General features: G+C 58.8%; 5 protein-coding genes across 5 annotated transcripts; 1 reads left to right on the top strand and 4 right to left on the bottom strand.

The window, feature by feature from the left end:
* Positions 1–75: 75 nt before the first annotated feature.
* Positions 76–1,671, bottom strand: C8Q71DRAFT_268065 (uncharacterized protein). Its single transcript, XM_047917414.1, has 4 exons — positions 519–1,671; positions 407–454; positions 251–352; positions 76–198 (listed from the first exon to the last, which is right to left on the bottom strand). The coding sequence occupies exons 1-3, from the start codon at positions 1,568–1,570 to the stop codon at positions 283–285; spliced, it is 1,170 nt and encodes a 389-aa protein (XP_047775257.1). The 5' UTR covers positions 1,571–1,671; the 3' UTR covers positions 76–198; positions 251–282.
* A 378-nt stretch (positions 1,672–2,049) lies between these two features.
* On the bottom strand, positions 2,050–4,074 carry C8Q71DRAFT_267908 (aldehyde dehydrogenase). Its single transcript, XM_047917412.1, has 3 exons — positions 3,498–4,074; positions 2,737–3,446; positions 2,050–2,681 (listed from the first exon to the last, which is right to left on the bottom strand). The coding sequence occupies exons 1-3, from the start codon at positions 3,937–3,939 to the stop codon at positions 2,184–2,186; spliced, it is 1,650 nt and encodes a 549-aa protein (XP_047775256.1). The 5' UTR covers positions 3,940–4,074; the 3' UTR covers positions 2,050–2,183.
* A 901-nt stretch (positions 4,075–4,975) lies between these two features.
* On the bottom strand, positions 4,976–6,290 carry C8Q71DRAFT_267927 (NAD-P-binding protein). The gene is made up of 4 exons (XM_047917413.1): positions 6,125–6,290; positions 5,551–6,064; positions 5,360–5,478; positions 4,976–5,309 (listed from the first exon to the last, which is right to left on the bottom strand). The coding sequence occupies exons 1-4, from the start codon at positions 6,233–6,235 to the stop codon at positions 5,235–5,237; spliced, it is 819 nt and encodes a 272-aa protein (XP_047775255.1). The 5' UTR covers positions 6,236–6,290; the 3' UTR covers positions 4,976–5,234.
* A 1,460-nt stretch (positions 6,291–7,750) lies between these two features.
* C8Q71DRAFT_910231 (uncharacterized protein) lies at positions 7,751–10,354 on the top strand (the record flags this gene model as incomplete). The annotated part of the gene is made up of 3 exons (XM_047929080.1): positions 7,751–8,515; positions 8,579–9,368; positions 9,426–10,354. 3 exons carry the CDS (start codon positions 7,751–7,753, stop codon positions 10,193–10,195), a joined length of 2,325 nt encoding a protein of 774 aa, XP_047775254.1. The 3' UTR covers positions 10,196–10,354.
* A 3,186-nt stretch (positions 10,355–13,540) lies between these two features.
* On the bottom strand, positions 13,541–13,761 carry C8Q71DRAFT_694968 (homeobox domain-containing protein; the record flags this gene model as incomplete). The annotated part of the gene is made up of 2 exons (XM_047919903.1): positions 13,541–13,564; positions 13,630–13,761. Coding segments are annotated over 2 exons (156 nt in total), but the record flags the coding sequence as incomplete, so codon positions are not given.
* Between the last annotated feature and the right edge of the window lie 1,922 nt (positions 13,762–15,683).

The raw sequence follows: 15,683 nt of genomic DNA, 5'->3' as shown, positions 1-15,683 counted from the left end.
CCTTGAAGTGGTAGGCGATACGGGAAGTGATCACGAGAGAGGCAGTGATAATCTTGCAAATGGTGATGGAGATAGGTAGATGCTTGCAGATAGGATTGGAACCAAGGCGATGCAGGAAATGGTGGGGAATAGTGATATTCTTGTTGACCAAACCAAGAGGAAGTATGCTTGCAGAAGGAAACCGAACCGAGACCCATGCTGCCAAAGCCTCAGGTCCAGAACATCGAACTAAGGTGCTGTGTTGACGTACCATATGAAAGGATTGGGGAAGTTGAGAAAATCTCAGAAAGTAGGCGAGGGGCTGATGTCCGCCCCGGCCCATGCGGCAGCCGCGAGTGAGCCGCCAGCCTCACTGTAGGATTGGGTCAGCGAACCACGATATAGACGAACTGCAGAAGATACGTACAGGTCGAAGCTGGCATCGAAGGCAAGGCTAGGGAGGACGGCGTCGAAGCTAGGCATCGGCACAACGATCTGTGTTAGATGACATGACCCAGAGCGAGGAACTCTGCACGCACCTCAACTGCTTGTCCTCTCCAGGCCCACGCTCGTGCTGCTCCTGCTCTTCAGGCGCCTCCTCGCAGTCCTGGTCGTCCTCCTCGTTCTGTCCATCGTCCTTCTCGAATCGACCTTCCGCCCACCATCCGAACAGGACGGGGATAGGGAGCACGATGACGGGGTAGAACTTGTGCTGCGGCAGACCGAGGAGCTCACGGACAGCCTCCAGGCATGCGAAGATGAAAGAGACGAAGCCGGAGTCATCGTGCTTGCTGTCCTCGGCGTTGTCAGAGGCGACGGGACCCGTGGGGGAGGGTACGGTGGAGTGCAGTACAGGCGAGGGACCAGCGGGAGTAGGCACAGGCGAGGGACCAAAGACGATGCCGGTGAGCGCGGCGGACGAGTCGACGACGGAGGTGGGAAGAGCGAAGGTGCCGGTGGCCGAGGCAACGTAGTCTTCTCCGTGGAAGCATCTCGCCGTCTTGTTGGTCTCGCTGCCGGCAGAGGCTGACTGGGTGGTCAGCGGCTCAGGGGCCGAGGTCGAAGACTCCTTCGACGAGCTAGTAGAGGAGGCGACGCCGACAGTAGAGCTCGAGGGAGACGCAGGGAGAGGGCGGTTCTCGACGTCGATGTAGCAGCGCAGACGAGAGTCGGTCAGGTTCAGGTACGATGCGTCGTCAAGGCCATCAGCAGAGTCCAGCGAAAGACCAAGAGCAGACCCAGTGGGACCAGATGTCTTGTAGTCGTCCTCGACGAACCACTCTAGGGTGCTGACGTTGTGGAGCGCATCGCCAGACCAGACGGTAGAGGTCCCGTTGGCGAGGTACCAGTCGAGGTATTCGATAGCAGTGTACTCGCCCTCGCCGAAGATAGCGAAGACGTCGGGCGACCTCCCAGGCGGTGTCCGAGGATAGTTCCAGTCGCGAAGCGAGCCGACGGGGAGGTAGAAGGACTGGAACGCCACGTCCATGGCATTCTGGACCTTGCCAAACCCGTGAAGGAGCGTGTCCTTGCCATTGAAGGTCGCGGCGAGTAAGATCAAGGCACTGAATAGTAGAGTCAAGATAGGCATGGTGGCGGTGAACTAGTTGGCGGTGATTGGGCTGGAGGTTTGGTATGCGCAAGGAGCAGAAGATGGGGGTTCACCAGAGGAGGTCAAACGAAGGCGATGCGGTTTATATGTCGCCCATCCTCAGAGGAGGCTGACGATGCCAGCCGCAGAGAAGTCGAGGCTGAACTGACCTCGCCTAGGCCATGCTTGTTACAGTGGCAGGCTAATAGTAGTCAGCCATGACTGGCACCTGGCACCAGCCACATCCGAGTCTGGATTGGATACCCTGCGCCATTTCAGGAGATACTAATACGTTTGCAGCGGTCAACGGAGAAGTCGTGCGTCGTATTGGCTCGTATTGGCGAATGGAACGGGAAGACGGCAGAGAGGGATTGGGCGCTTCCGATTCGGATGATGCTCGTCACGGTGTTGTGGCCAGAAGACATCTGAGATTGAGATCTTCGCAAGATCCTGCGCAACCACCAGTGCCACGGTACGGTTCGACCCCGATCCGAACATTACTATTGAAGAATAATGACACGGTGGATGAGATGGTTATATGACGTGCGAGCTAATGTTACATTGCTTTTGTATGCTGTCCACGGTCGGCACCACGTTCAAATGCTCTAAGTACTCACGATGGCGGAAAGACAAAGTCCTGATTGAAGAAATTGCTCTTCCCGCTCCTAACCAAACCCTCCACGGCGCTCAGATTCCTCTCATCTCCGAGCGTCGTCGCCACGATCGTCGGGATCGCGAACAGCTTCAAGGCCTCCTTCGCGTTCGTCATGCCCAACGCCGAGTTCTTCTTTCCCGTGAACGGGAGCACGTCTGGCCCACGCTTGTCTGGGCTGTTGATGTTCACCCGACCTTCTGCCATGGCGAGCGCGTCCACCACACGGGCGAGAGCTGTCGGCTCATAGCCGAACACGGCGCTCTGCAGCCCGTACTTGTTCTCGGCGATCCACGAGAGCGGCTCGTTAATGTCCTTGTAGACTGCGATGGGTGCGATGGGGCCGAACTGCTCCTCAAGATATAGCTTCATGTCCTTCGTCACGGGCCCGACCACTGTTGGACTAGCGAGCGACTTCGCGAACCGTGCACCGTTTTTGTTCAAGATGTGGGCGCCATGCTACAGGAGACGTCAATCACTTCGTGCCCTCACGCACACAACAAACCCAACGAACCTTCAGTGCGTCCTCGATGAGGTCCTTGAGTCCATTCGGCTTTTCATCCTCGCACAAGGGGGTAATCTTCGCGTCCGCATCCCACGGCATGCCAATCTTCAGCGCGTCCACCGCCTGCACGAACTTCGGCACAAAGTCTGCCACCCGCTTCTCCGGCACCCAGATAAGCTTGATCGCCGTACACCGCTGACCATTGAACGAGAACGCGCCGCTCGCGCACTGCTTCGCCGCCAGCTCCACGTCCGCGTCCTCCAGGAGTATCGCGCAGTCCTTCGAGTCCATCTGCAGCAAGCTATGCAGGCGGTGCGGCTCGGGGTGTGCCTTGATGAGCGCGCTCGCGCTGCTCGAGCGGCCGATGAACGCTAGGTAGTCGATGCCGCCGCTCTGCATGAGCGGCGTCATGATCTCGCGCCCCGAGCCGGAGAGCACGTTGATCGCGCCAGGCGGGAAGTGCTTCTGGAACATGCGCAGCGTCGGGAAGTGCGGCGACGCGCCGTTGCGCGGGATGCGCAGGATGACGGTGTTCCCCGCCATGAGCGCGGGGATGAACGTCGTGTAGCACTCGTTCATCGGGTAGTTGAACGGCCCCGACGCGAGCACGACCCCCACGGGCATGTGCCGGATCTGCGCGGCGACGCCGGAGCTGACCTCGAAGTTGGTCTGGGAGTTGTAGAGCCGGACGGCCTCGCTGATCGTGTCCTCGATGAAGTCTGTTGTTGTCAGGCTATGCTCAGGTATGAGCGCAACTGCAAAGTGCTCACCAATGGTTCTGTCAATCTCATCTGTCGCGTCCTTCTTCGACTTGCAGATATCCCACATGAGCAGCTCCGCCATCTCCTCTCTCGCAGCCTTATAATCCTGCAAGAATCCGTGCATCGCCCGCACTCGCTCCTGGATGGTCGAGTTCGGCCACTTGCCCCTGCCCTTGTCCCATGCGGCCTGTGCAGCCTCGAGGGCCTCGAGGGCGACCTCCTTGTCGCACCTTGCGAACTCCGAGATCACGACCCGTTCGTCTCCGGCATAGATGGCCGTCGCGATGGGCTCGGTCGCCTTCGTGAACGTCTTGATCTCGCCGTGAACGAGATATTGACAGCCCTTGAACGAGGGCGGCTTGATGGTGCTCCTCGACTTCGGGAAGAGGGCGCGCAGCTCCTTGTCGTCAGTGAGGATGTGATCGTTGTTGGCCGGCTTGAATGCGGACATTTTGACAGGGAGACGGACTCGGATGAATATGTTGAGAACCCACCCATGTTTGGTTGCTTATATGGGCGGCATTCGGGAGGATTGTTTCGTCGGTGGTGTCGACGCGCAAGAGGTGACGTCGAGCGTGGTGGAGGTGGTGAGCGCCAGTGCACCGACGAGGCCATTGAATAAGAGGTGGCGCGGATCATCTTGGCAGAAATGCCTACATCAGATGACGTCATCCGTAAGATCGCAATCTGAAAGCAACCATACGCAGAAACACAGAACCAGTTAGAAAACTGTCACATCCGAGTGCGACTGTGGGTGCTCAGAGCTCTCACAAGATCTGCGTATACAAGGATTCCTTGACCATGCGTCCCCAGTCAAGATACTCACTAGAGAGGGGGAGTAGCGGGCCAGCCGCGGTATCATACTCTCCGGAGGAGCAGAACATTCGTCGCTTGAACTAATCGTGCAAGAAGGCATGCCCGTTAGTCTTGAACATAGCCCATGCCCTTCCTCCACCACGTCCAGACGCCGCGCTCGCGCATGATAGCACCAAACTCTTTGACGGAACCAACTTCGAACAGTCCGACGGGGACCGCGCCCTCGCCACCGGGCGACTCGGATGGCGACTTGCGCTGCGCTGGTGACTCCAGTACAAGCGGTTCTGGGCGGACAGCGAGCTGGTAGTCCTTGTAACGCAATCGCTTGATAGGCGCATACAGTATGTCTGATAAGCCGAATGCGCAAGTCAAGGCAGAGAATAGGCAGCTTACGTGCACACACTCGACCCATTCCTTCACTCCGTCCTCACGACCCTCCGTATACATTATCCCTGGCGGTCCTCCGTAACATATAAGAGCGTACACGTCGTGGTTCTCAGCGGCCTGCCGCAGCTTCGCGACCTTCTTTCGAGACGTGATATGATGTGTCTTGATCAACGCATTCCAGAGTTGGCCTGAGGGCGTCGGACGAGGCATCCGGGCACGATCAAGTCAGATGAAGCGAAGGCTAGCAGCGAGCGTAATTTGTATCCCATCCGATGCGAACTAGGAGGTAGTCGTGAGAGCTTGGTGCGAGGTATGAGCAGGTCGCACTGACAGTCACGACCTCGAGACGCGTCTGTGGCACGAGCGCTAGAGTCAGACGCACCCAGTGTGCTATCTCGCCGACAACCACGCGGAGCATGCATCTGCATTCGACTAGAAGTTGAAATAGCACCGGCTCGACGTGCAGTACCACCAGACTACTTTACATACGTTCACGATAGTACTCTGTATTACTACATGATGCAGTAGGATATCCGGACATTTTCAGAATACCGAAGGCATTGACAGCAACCTACCCCCGTCTATCAAAAGTAGGGCACCGTCGAAGTAAGACCCAGCCTGCGTGTGCTAGTGAGTATGTTGTGGCATTTCGAGATGCGGGGACCTACTTTACTCGCGAGGAAGAGCGTGAGCCCTGCCATGTCATCTGGTGCGCCCAAGCGCCCCACGGGCGTAGCCTTTTCAGCCGCCTTCCGTGCTCCGTCCATCAATGATGTGTCGACGATTTCTGTAGTAGCGCAACAATACCGCAGCGTTAATCGAGCATCCTTCATATGTGTTCGAGTACAAACTAACTCACCTGACGGAAAGATCCCCGGACAAATTACATTACTCCGTATCTTCCAATCCTTGAAGTAATGCGCAGTGAGCTTTCCGAGGTGAGTCGCGGCAGCCTTGCTGAGAGTGTAGCTCAGGCTGTACACCGTGCTCTCCTTCCGCAAGCTCGCGAGACTACTCATCGTGAGTACCTGACTGCTCACGCCCGAGCCGCCGTCGGCGAGGCTGCGCTTGTTGCCCTCGTGGAGAAGCTCGAGGAAAGCAACAGTGCAGAACCACAGGGCTGCGACGTTCACCTCGAACGTCTTCCCGAAGCTGTCGTGCGTCTCGGTGTTCCAGAGCAGTGACTGGAGCTGCGTGATGTCGTCTGCCGCTTGCGCTCGCGATGGGAGCTTCGGTTGTTGCGCGAGCAGGATGCCCGCGTTGTTGACCAGAAGGTTGATATAACCGTGTCTGGCTTTGACGATGCTGACCATGGTCTGCAATTCTTCCTTGGATGTCACGTCTCCTTGAAGTGGTATCATGTTCCCGTGTTTCTGCGACGTCATGCATAGTTAGTAACTCGAGCACGACTGGAACTGCCAACAAGGACATACACTACACTCTCGGATAGCTTTCTCGAGAACTTCGACTCGGCGTCCGACGATATAGACGATCGCACCGTTGTTCTCTAGTGCGGTCGCAGCCATCAATCCAATACCTGACATCCGCAGTGACGCCGTCAACGCAATACATACAAGTATGCATGGCCATGGATGTGGGGTAGAACATACCTGTCCCTCCTCCTGTGACAACGGCCACGGTACCTTCTACATTGAATAATTGAGAGATATCACTGAACGCCGTGGATGCCATGACGTGTCGCTGTAGTACTTGGAAGCCTGAAGATGCGACCACCCTTCCTCACCGTACGTTGTTTTATACAGGACAAAGTGCCGCCGGGAGGATTCTGATACACCGTGGACATCGATACTACTCACAGGTAGGTTTCGGACTTTGATGAGTCAGATTATCATGATGGCCGTCGCAATCCCGGGTTCCAAGGGTAAGGAGGGAATTCGGAGGAGCGCAGCGGGGTTCAGAGGTTGGAATGTCTCCGGCGCACGCCGTGCACTCCGCGCTGGAGCCGTCGGCGAGTGTGTTGCTGAATTTCGCTTCAAGTCCTACGGAAGCTCGGAAGCTCCGAGTTGAGAATATCCTTTGAAGCTCATAAGACGATGTATGAAGTGACGGGGGGATCTGTGCGAGTAAGTAGACCTTCGGGGATGTTTCGGCTATGCACCGATCTGAAGCTAGGATGTTGGGACTGATGTGTTTTGAGTCGCTCGTCGTGGGATTCGAAGGACCAGTTAATATGCCGACATGCAACAATGCATGTCAAGGCGGGTATCTCGGTCAATACAGTATTGTAGACGCACAGCTTCAGATTATATGCCAAGACAGTACCCGAGGTAGTCCGATAACTCACCTAGGCGAGTCCCGTTGCACATGAGAAGCTCCACGTGGCTGGCAGTCGAGCCAATCTATTGATAGTATCGCCACCGAACCTGCAGTCCGTATTTCAGGGTACATTCAACCTCGCGATGGACATACCGATGTCATGATGCGCCTCTATGTTGCAGTACTGGCAGGTAGGCGTGTCAGCTCGCTGAATCCTGTAGAGGTAGCGACAGAGAGCACCGTGCGCGCTGCGAATGTCAAAGTGTCGATGCTATACATTATGGCACCAAACAGCTGCGTTGTGTGCACTGTGACAGCCAGCTGCCGCTGTGGCTGGCAGCAACACGGACACGTGATGAACGCGTCTGAGGCCGGCGAGCCACACTGAGTGAGACGCCCAAAACGACCGCCACAGATCGCACAAACTCACAACCATCTTGGTTCGTCGCGACGCAGCGCGTGTCGCATAATCAAGAGAACACACCGTCAAAGTCTAGGTGGCATACGTCAGTCACCAATCCGGCTGTACTGAACTGAACGCACTTACATAGGTTCACCAACGCTGGATTGCGAGCCACCTCGAGCCACTCGGTGCCCGTTGACTGCCAGAATCAATCGAAACCAGTACCACAACTTGAGCCATGGTCAAGTTTTCCTCGCTTCCTGCCGTCCTGCGGAACAAGAAGCCCACGACCTACGACGAAGACGACGGCTGGAATTTCAGACCAGGTAAATACACACTAGCACAACGCACCTACATCTTAGAGCACGCGTTCATTCTCATGACAGTTTTCACGACGTTCCAATCCCAAAAACCCATCCCGAGCACGCACACCACGGTCAGCAGAGTCGACGAGATTACGAAGTCGAGGCCTCACCGCTGGCGGGGCATCAAGCAGCAGTTCGGTGACAAGATTATCTGGGATGTGGAACTTATCAAGTTTGTCGAGGCCGTATGGGGGTTTGGCCTGAAGGACATACCAATGCCTACGTTCTTCCCCTCTGATCCAAGTCATACCACTGGCGGGCACAAAGCATATCAGCTTCGGAAAACGATGTTGCAAGATTGGATGTACCACCGGGGCGACCAACGGCTACGCAAGCCATTAATCAACATAGCAAACGATCTCCTGGATCAGCTGTGTGGAGCGACAACTACGCTAGAGTGTCGCTCCCGCAAGGTGCCGGCACAATTCTGGGCCCACGACCAGGACGGTAAGGAAGGCCAAAGCAAAGATGCGCTCAACATGGGGTTTGCTGTGACGGTGGACTCTTACCAGGCCGATCCGCGATGGGATTTCCAGCTCGCGTTCATCAAAGTCAAGAAAAGGAATGCGTTCCCCATAGTATGGAGGATTGCAGGACCACGATTGATCGCCATCGACGCTGCCACAGAGACGAACAAACGTAAGCGCATGCGGTCAGAGTACAACGAAGAGGACATACCCGAGCCCAAACGAATGTGTACGTCGACGGCCAGGGTGCGCGAAAGGCCCGTGAAGACTTCAAGCGGTGGAAAGATAGTTAAATCACAACCTACACAGAAGGTGCGTTCCGGCGGGACATATCCGCATAGTGTAGCGGCACAGTGCTGACGGCCACTCACGCAGAACACCACTCGAGTGCTCACGGACCACGAGGCGCAGATGGTGCAGCGCATGAATGAGCTGATGTCTACCAACGTGCGATTGTTCGGTATTGGCTGGCTCGTTGAGAATCAGCACATGCGCCTCTGTTATGGCGATCGGTTTGGCCTGGTCGTGACAAAGAGATTCAAGTTCTTGGACGAGGACAGACATCTCTTCTTGCTTGCCGTTGCGGCCATGGGACAGGCAAGCATCTACGAAATGGGTATCCTGCCAGATCTGCATTTCCCGACGAACGAACGAGGCGAGGTGCAGTTCGTCCGGTACACTGGCGCGCAGCTTCGAATGAAAGCATTCCTACCCGAGGCGTCGGCGCAGAAGGACTTCACGTTCGACATTGAAACGTATGCACAGCCCCTCTACATGGAATCCGGCATGCTCAGTCGCGGAACATCTGTGCTTCCCAGCGTAGCAACGCCAGGAACAGAGACGTACGAAGAATTCAAGGATGAGAAGCTTGTGGTCAAGATATCATGGCCACACCCCTGGCAGACGGTAGAGGCCACAAATGTCGTCGCCGTTCGCAAGGCACTTCGGGAGAACAAGCCAGCATACCTACAGCATGTGATGGATCTCAAATGCTCCGTAACGCGGACCATCGACGAACTGGACTTACCTCGGATGGCGATGGGCTTCCGGCCCGCTGCAGTTGAGAATCGTGTTTGTTGTACGATGGTCCTGAAGCGGTACCAGAAGCTCGAGACGTTGGAGTCTGTGGATGATTTCAAGACGGTCTATATTGACGTCGTTCGAGGTGCGTTAAACCATAGTCCTTGTGTCCCCTTGCAATGTTAGCTTACATGCTTCTCAGCCCATCACTGGGTCTGGCAGACATCGCGTATCCTGCATCAAGACATCAGTACAAACAACATCATGTGGTTCCGGGACGCAGGAGGCAGAGTTATTGGCGTTCTCTGCGATTGGGATTTGGCGAAGAAGTACACTGAAGCCGCCAGCTCAAGATCTTCGAGTTGCGAGAACAAGGCTGCCGATGCCGCTGGCACTTCCGCTGAGGACGCAAACGCCAATAAAAGTGATGAAGAGACCAAGTCGACGAACACTCACAAGGACCATGCTGGTACACCGCCGTTCATGGCTACAGACCTACTGCGTGGCTACGGCGCTGCACCGGTCCATTTGTACCGCCACGACCTTGAGTCGCTCTTCTATTTCCTTGTGTATTTCTGCGCAGGATGGGACCCGGAGAAGAGAACGCTGAACAGCATGCCCGCCCGCCAATGGGAGCGGGGAACACTGGCTGACATCGCGAGGCAAAAGGAGGATTTCCTGACGGATGTTACAGCATTCGAGTTCATGCTCGCGGGGGCACATCCGTTGTTGAAGCCGCTTGCGGATACACAAGGGGAAAGTTGGGTCAAGCGGCTCTATGCGCACTTCAGTGAGAACGAGTTTCGGGCTTTCTCCATCCGGCTGCTACGCAGAAGGTTGTCGTCTACCAGTCGCTTTTCCGAGAGAGGAAAGAAGTACCAGGAGGAGCTCAGAAAGCTGGAGGCCGAGCAAGAGGGAGAAATCACGTACGAGAAATTCATGGAGGCCTTGGAAGCACCTTTGGACGTCTGACACATGGTGAAAAGGGGACGGTTTCGTGGAAAGGTTGAATTTGTCTTAGACAGTGTAGAATGGAGTGTAAGCCTCGAGGCTGCTTGCGGACTTAACGGGCAATGCAATATGATAGACTTGGAACTTGGAGGAGCCCAAGAGTCCCGCCGAACTCACCCATATTATCTCGGGAGGAGGAGGAGGAGGGATCCAATAATGTAGCCACCGGCCGCTGTCGCACGCGCGATCATCAGTGGGCGTCTTGCGCAGACGGTGACAGTCGCAAGTCGCAAGTCCCCTCCGGGTCGGACGAGTCGGCTTCAAGCTTCCTTAGACTCAAGCCACAGCCTACTGCAAGTAGACCTCTTGAAATCGCTCACAACCCTAATCACTTCACACGGCATCACCAATAACGTAGTTGTATGTACAGTACAGTGGTAGCCAGCAGACAGCAGCGACGGCGGCAACAATGAGCGTGCACGACAGGTAACGACAGAGATACACATAACATACACCAAAGCCAGCGTACGTTAGGTACTATCACAGATCCGAGCACGACAGCCAATAACTATAAAGTAAGTAAATTCTATCGTAAATATATCACGCAACCAATTGCAGGAGAGACTGAGACTAGTGAGAGGGGGGGAGAGCGAGACGGAGAGATCAGTTGCAGAGGAGAGACAGCGGAGTGCAGAGGAAGCGGATCAGTCCTTGAGAAGCTTGAGCATAGAAAAGGGGAGACGAGAACGATTGAGGGATCACGGAAAGATTTGGCGAACATTAGGGAGCGAGAGGCGAAGCGTCGATGCAGGTCAACCGCATCGGGGGAGGGTAGGATGACGTTCTGGACGGCATGGGCAGCAAATCTGCCTGCGAGGAGACCGAGGGGGCTGCAGAAAAACCAAGACAGCAACTACGCAGCTGTACAGTATTCGCGCGGCGACCCCTTCTCTTGAGTAGCGAGGTCGAACGTGACGAGGCTCGAACGGCATAGCGGGGGCCCATCACTGGTAGCCCTCGCCATACGCCGGGAAGCCAGCGTGCTCCAAGCCTCCAGCAGCCGGGACACACACCTGCATTCCGGACACCGTCGACAGTTCCATAGCGCCGCCCTCGTAGATGGGACTCAGCGCGCTTGTCTGGGCCGGCACTTGTGTCTGCACTTGCGCGTACGACGCATACGGGTCGAGCGCGTAGTCGTCCGGGAACACGGGATACTCGCGCGAGTAGCCCTTCCCTAGGTCTTGCGACGGCTGGTACACATACGGCCCCGTCGCGGGCTCGTACTGTCCTCGCTGGCCCACCATCGGTACGGCGCCGCTCGAGTTGACACCTGTCGCTGCCTCTGCTGGACGGGGCGCAGGCGGCGGGTCAGCATAATCAAATCCAACAGGCAAGTAATACCGCATACTTGTGTCATTGCCCCCCTGCTGCCAGCCACCATCAGCCCCCGCGCAGACTGGCAGACATGTCCTGGGATCACACACCTCTTGGCTCTCAGGCGCCTGCAGCGCATATGCCAGCTCGCTCGAGCTCGAGCGCCGGATGGCGGTCGACGTGCCGTGGCCCCCCAAGTCCTCGCCGCCATTGGACAGCCCGGGACTCGCGTGCGGCTGCGGGTTTGAGTACGGGTGCGTTTGTGCCTGCGTCTGCGACGGATGCTGTGCGGTGGCGGGTCCGGTCCCGACGTCGAGTTCGGAGAACCTCTCGAATAGCTGACCGGAGGCGCTGGAGAAGACACAAAAACAAGGACGTCCATTAGTGAATGAACTCTCGCTAAGACCTAGACATCATATATGCGCGAACAAACATCCTTGAGATCGGGCACATGCGAGTCGCCAGCGGAGATAAAGTCATGGAGCGCCCATCAACATGCCCCTAAACTCGAGAAAGGCATATATGCGCTGCGGCATTCGCCCGCCCGACAGATGGGCCTCCCGAAAGGTCAGCACAGCGCATCACGTTCGAGAGAGGCAAGACCGGCCTCACAGCCTCACGCCCCCACGCTCATCAAGAGAACAGAAGCGCAAAAGACCAAAACTCACCCACTCCCCCTCCGCCCGTCCGGATCCGCGCCCTCCTTCGGCCCGCCACCCTCCTCGCTCGGGTACCAGCTCGTCCACGAGCTCTCGCTCCCGCCCGCGCCGCCAAACTCGCTCACCCCGCTCGCCGCACTCACGTAGCTCGCCACGCTCGCCACACTCCCGAACCGCTCCCCGCCGCGCATCCGCTCCCACTCCGCGTACCGGAAGTCGCCCTCCCGCTCGTGCTCGTGCTCCTCCTCCGGCTCGCTCGACACCGACCCGCGCGACTCCAGCCCCGGCGGCGGCGCCCCGAACGAGAAGCCCTGCTCCGGCAGCGGACCCGGCGGCGGCGCGGGCACCGCACGCGTCGAGCCCGCATACGCACCCAGCCCGCCCATCGCCGCGGCCGCGCCGTACTCCCGCATCATCGGCCCCGGCACGGCCACGAGCGGGTACGCGTCTGCCCCCGCCGCGTACGACGCGCGCCGGAGGGCGCTGTGGCTCGGCGAGTGCGCGACGCTGTGGAGCCGCGACGCGGGGCTGTGCGTCGAGCTCGCGCGGTGCACGGCCATCTGTGCGCGGCTGTTCGCCGCGGCCGCGAGGTGCGCGTAGGGGTGCGCGCTGAGGCGCATCGCGTGCGCGTCCGTGGTGGCGATGCTTGCGCGACGGGCGAGGACGTCGTACGGGGCCGCCGGCGCGCTGTTGTAGGTGTTCCCGGCGCCGTATGCGTTCGTCCTGAACGACTGGCCGAGCGGGTCGACCGCGGCGGCGGACGACGCAGCCTGGTTGAAAGGTAAGTTGGGGAGGGAGCCCCGGCGCAGCGCGAGGATGTCGTGCGCAGGCGGGGCGAGTGACTGTGAGGGTGCGTGCTGGTACGGCGAATACTCGCCTTGGTTGTTGTAATAGGATCCCTCCGCGGCGGTGGTGGGGCCAAGGTCTTCGGAGGACGCCCCGAAGGGAGAGGTGAACGCGACGTTGACCGTCGGCAGCGAGGGCACAGGGGCAGCGATGTCCTTGTCGGTGTCGTATTCGGGGGTGGTGGTCCCGGGGGTCTCGGTGCTCCCCGACGCTGACGAGCTCTCGGACATCTCAGAGTACCCTGAGGTGCCGGTGTGCGGACGGCCTCCCTGCGTGTCGCCAACTGGTTCCGAGTGCGCCTCTGGTGAGGGAGAGGGAGAGGAGCGTGGTGATGAGGCAGCTTTATTGGACGTGTCATTCGATGTGGCCGCCCCGCGGAGTGCCGCGACCTTCTTCGCCTCATTCTTCACTTTTGCGCGACTAAGGGAGCAGTCAGTCAGTTAGCACACGCAGACAGCACGCAAGCACAGACGAAGGAACGCAGTGCGTACCGATTTTGGAACCAAACCTGCAACAGACAGACACCGGCGATCAGACCTTCGCTATCCGCGAGCACGACAACGCGGTACGTACCTGGACCTCCCTCGGCGTCATGCCAAGCTGCGTGCTGAGAGCCTTGCGCTGCGTCGCGCTCGGCTTCGTCTCCTCCTTGAACATGCTCTCGAGGACCTTCAGCTGGTCGCGCGTCGTGCGCTTGCGGTGCTTCACCTCGTTCGGCACGTACGGGTAGAACGAGCGCATGTCGACCTGCGTGGGGTCCATACCGTCGCGGATCAGGTGCGGCACGCACGTCGCGGCTTGGTGCAGCGCAGGGTGCTGGGACAGGTGCGAGGGGTGGAGGTGGGGATGAGAATGTGGGTGTGCGGGCGGGAGGTTGTGGGCGTGCGGCGGCGGGCGGGGACCGCCCGGAGAAGAGAGATAAGCTGGGTAGCTGAACGGGCGGGCAGCCTGCGCGAGCTGGATGTTCGGCAGCGACTGGGAGTGGTGTGGTGGGTGCGGGCGCCCCTGCAAGTGCGGTGGTACGGGCTGTGCGTGGGCGTTGTAGATGCCTACGGTCTCGGAGTGCCTGTGTGGATGCGGATGCGGGTGGGCCGCGTGCGGGTGGCCGGCGTAGGCGGGCTGGGACCCGTCACTGGGAGCGAGATGGTCGAGGGCGTCCATTTATACTCTTGTCGAAAGAGGAATCAGAAGACAAGAGGTGGCAGGAGGCGGAGCGAGCCAAGACGCGGCGACGGCAGTCAGAATGGGTGCGATAGCGGTAACGTAACGCACGAGAACTCGGACCGCGGGGGCAGTAGTGTCTGGCAGAGAGACAGACGGCGACAGCGGTGGAGCAGGGCAGGGAAGGAGGAGGATCCTAGACGCGACGGGAAAGCGCAAGGCGTCTTGTGCGGCCAGAGTCTCGGTCGCGGGCTTAGCTGGGCGACGGAAGCAATTCAGAGCGTAGACGACGGGGAGGTAGGTTGTGGGCGCAATGCGTCACGGCCACAGGCGAAGATTGCTGACAGGCCAGGAACACAGGGAGAGCGGGAAATGACAGCGAGGTCGGGCTGGCGAATGAGCGAGGCACAGAGGTAGGAGATGGTGTGGCGAGGGCTGTGTGAGAGCAGGTGGAGGTGAAAAGGGATGGTGGTGGGGGGAGACAGGATCTGCCCGGCGCAGCGCAAAGGAGCGGAGGAGGACTGAGAGCAAGCCAGGAACGCAGCGGGCGGCTCGGCAGCACAAGCGCACTGAGACTGGCGAAGATGGTGCACCGGAAAGGGTATAGCGTGCAACACAGCTGATGGGTGTGCTGGCGTGATTAGATGGCTCTTCGCGGGCCTCCGGGCACTCGCGGCCGTGCGGACGGGTGGAGGGTGCGAGAGGGAGACTCGCAGAGGGAGCGAGGAGGACGCGAAGGCGGGTGCAGAGGCGGAGAGCGTAGCAGCGACGGCTGTCTGCTGGCCGGGCACTTGCCGGATGAGCCTCTCGCGGGGCCAGATCCAGATCCTTATGTAAGCCAGCTAGCCCGCCCGATCGAGGCGCGCTCTGATCGACACTGTCTCCCCGCCCCCGTGACTCTCCTCGCTGCTCGTCCAGCCACCGCAACCCGCTGCCATCGCACCCCGTCTCTTCCATTCCTGGCCCATCACAGGTGTGCATCTGGTGTGCAGACGATGTGTGCAGACCCGTCCTGCGCGCACACCTCGTCCTCGCCAGCCTCCGAGGGCGTCTCGCCCGACAAGGGAAGGCCTCCTTCCCCTCCAGCACCCACCTGCTCTGCTCGCCCAGCACGCAGCAGATCGCGCCCACCGCGTGCTCCCAGACAGCCAGCGCCCGCCTTCCGCTCCTGCTTCCATGTGTGCTCCCCGCTTCCTCGCCTTCATTCGCGCCGTAGGATCAACGCACGCCCCTCTGATTGCCTGCAGCGTGTGGCTGCCGTCGGGACCCGGTATTCGGGATACATCCACGCACGTACGTACAGCTCGCTCGCTCGCCGGCGTGCCGCCGTCGCCGTAGCATGTTCGCAGCAAGCGCGCCCGAGCTCAGGCGTGCACCGTCGAGCCCGGACCCAGTCTATTGTGCGCCCCTGGTCTCCCGTATTCTGCGCGGAGGCAGTCGCGACGCGTTTCACGTTCACGCAGTGC

Source organism: Rhodofomes roseus (genome assembly GCF_022264815.1).
Source record: "Rhodofomes roseus strain CIRM-BRFM 1785 chromosome Unknown C8Q71scaffold_22, whole genome shotgun sequence".
Taxonomy (NCBI): Eukaryota; Fungi; Basidiomycota; class Agaricomycetes; order Polyporales; family Fomitopsidaceae; genus Rhodofomes; species Rhodofomes roseus.
The sequence above is the reverse complement of the archived record's forward strand: the minus strand, read 5'-3'. Positions and strand labels throughout refer to the sequence as shown.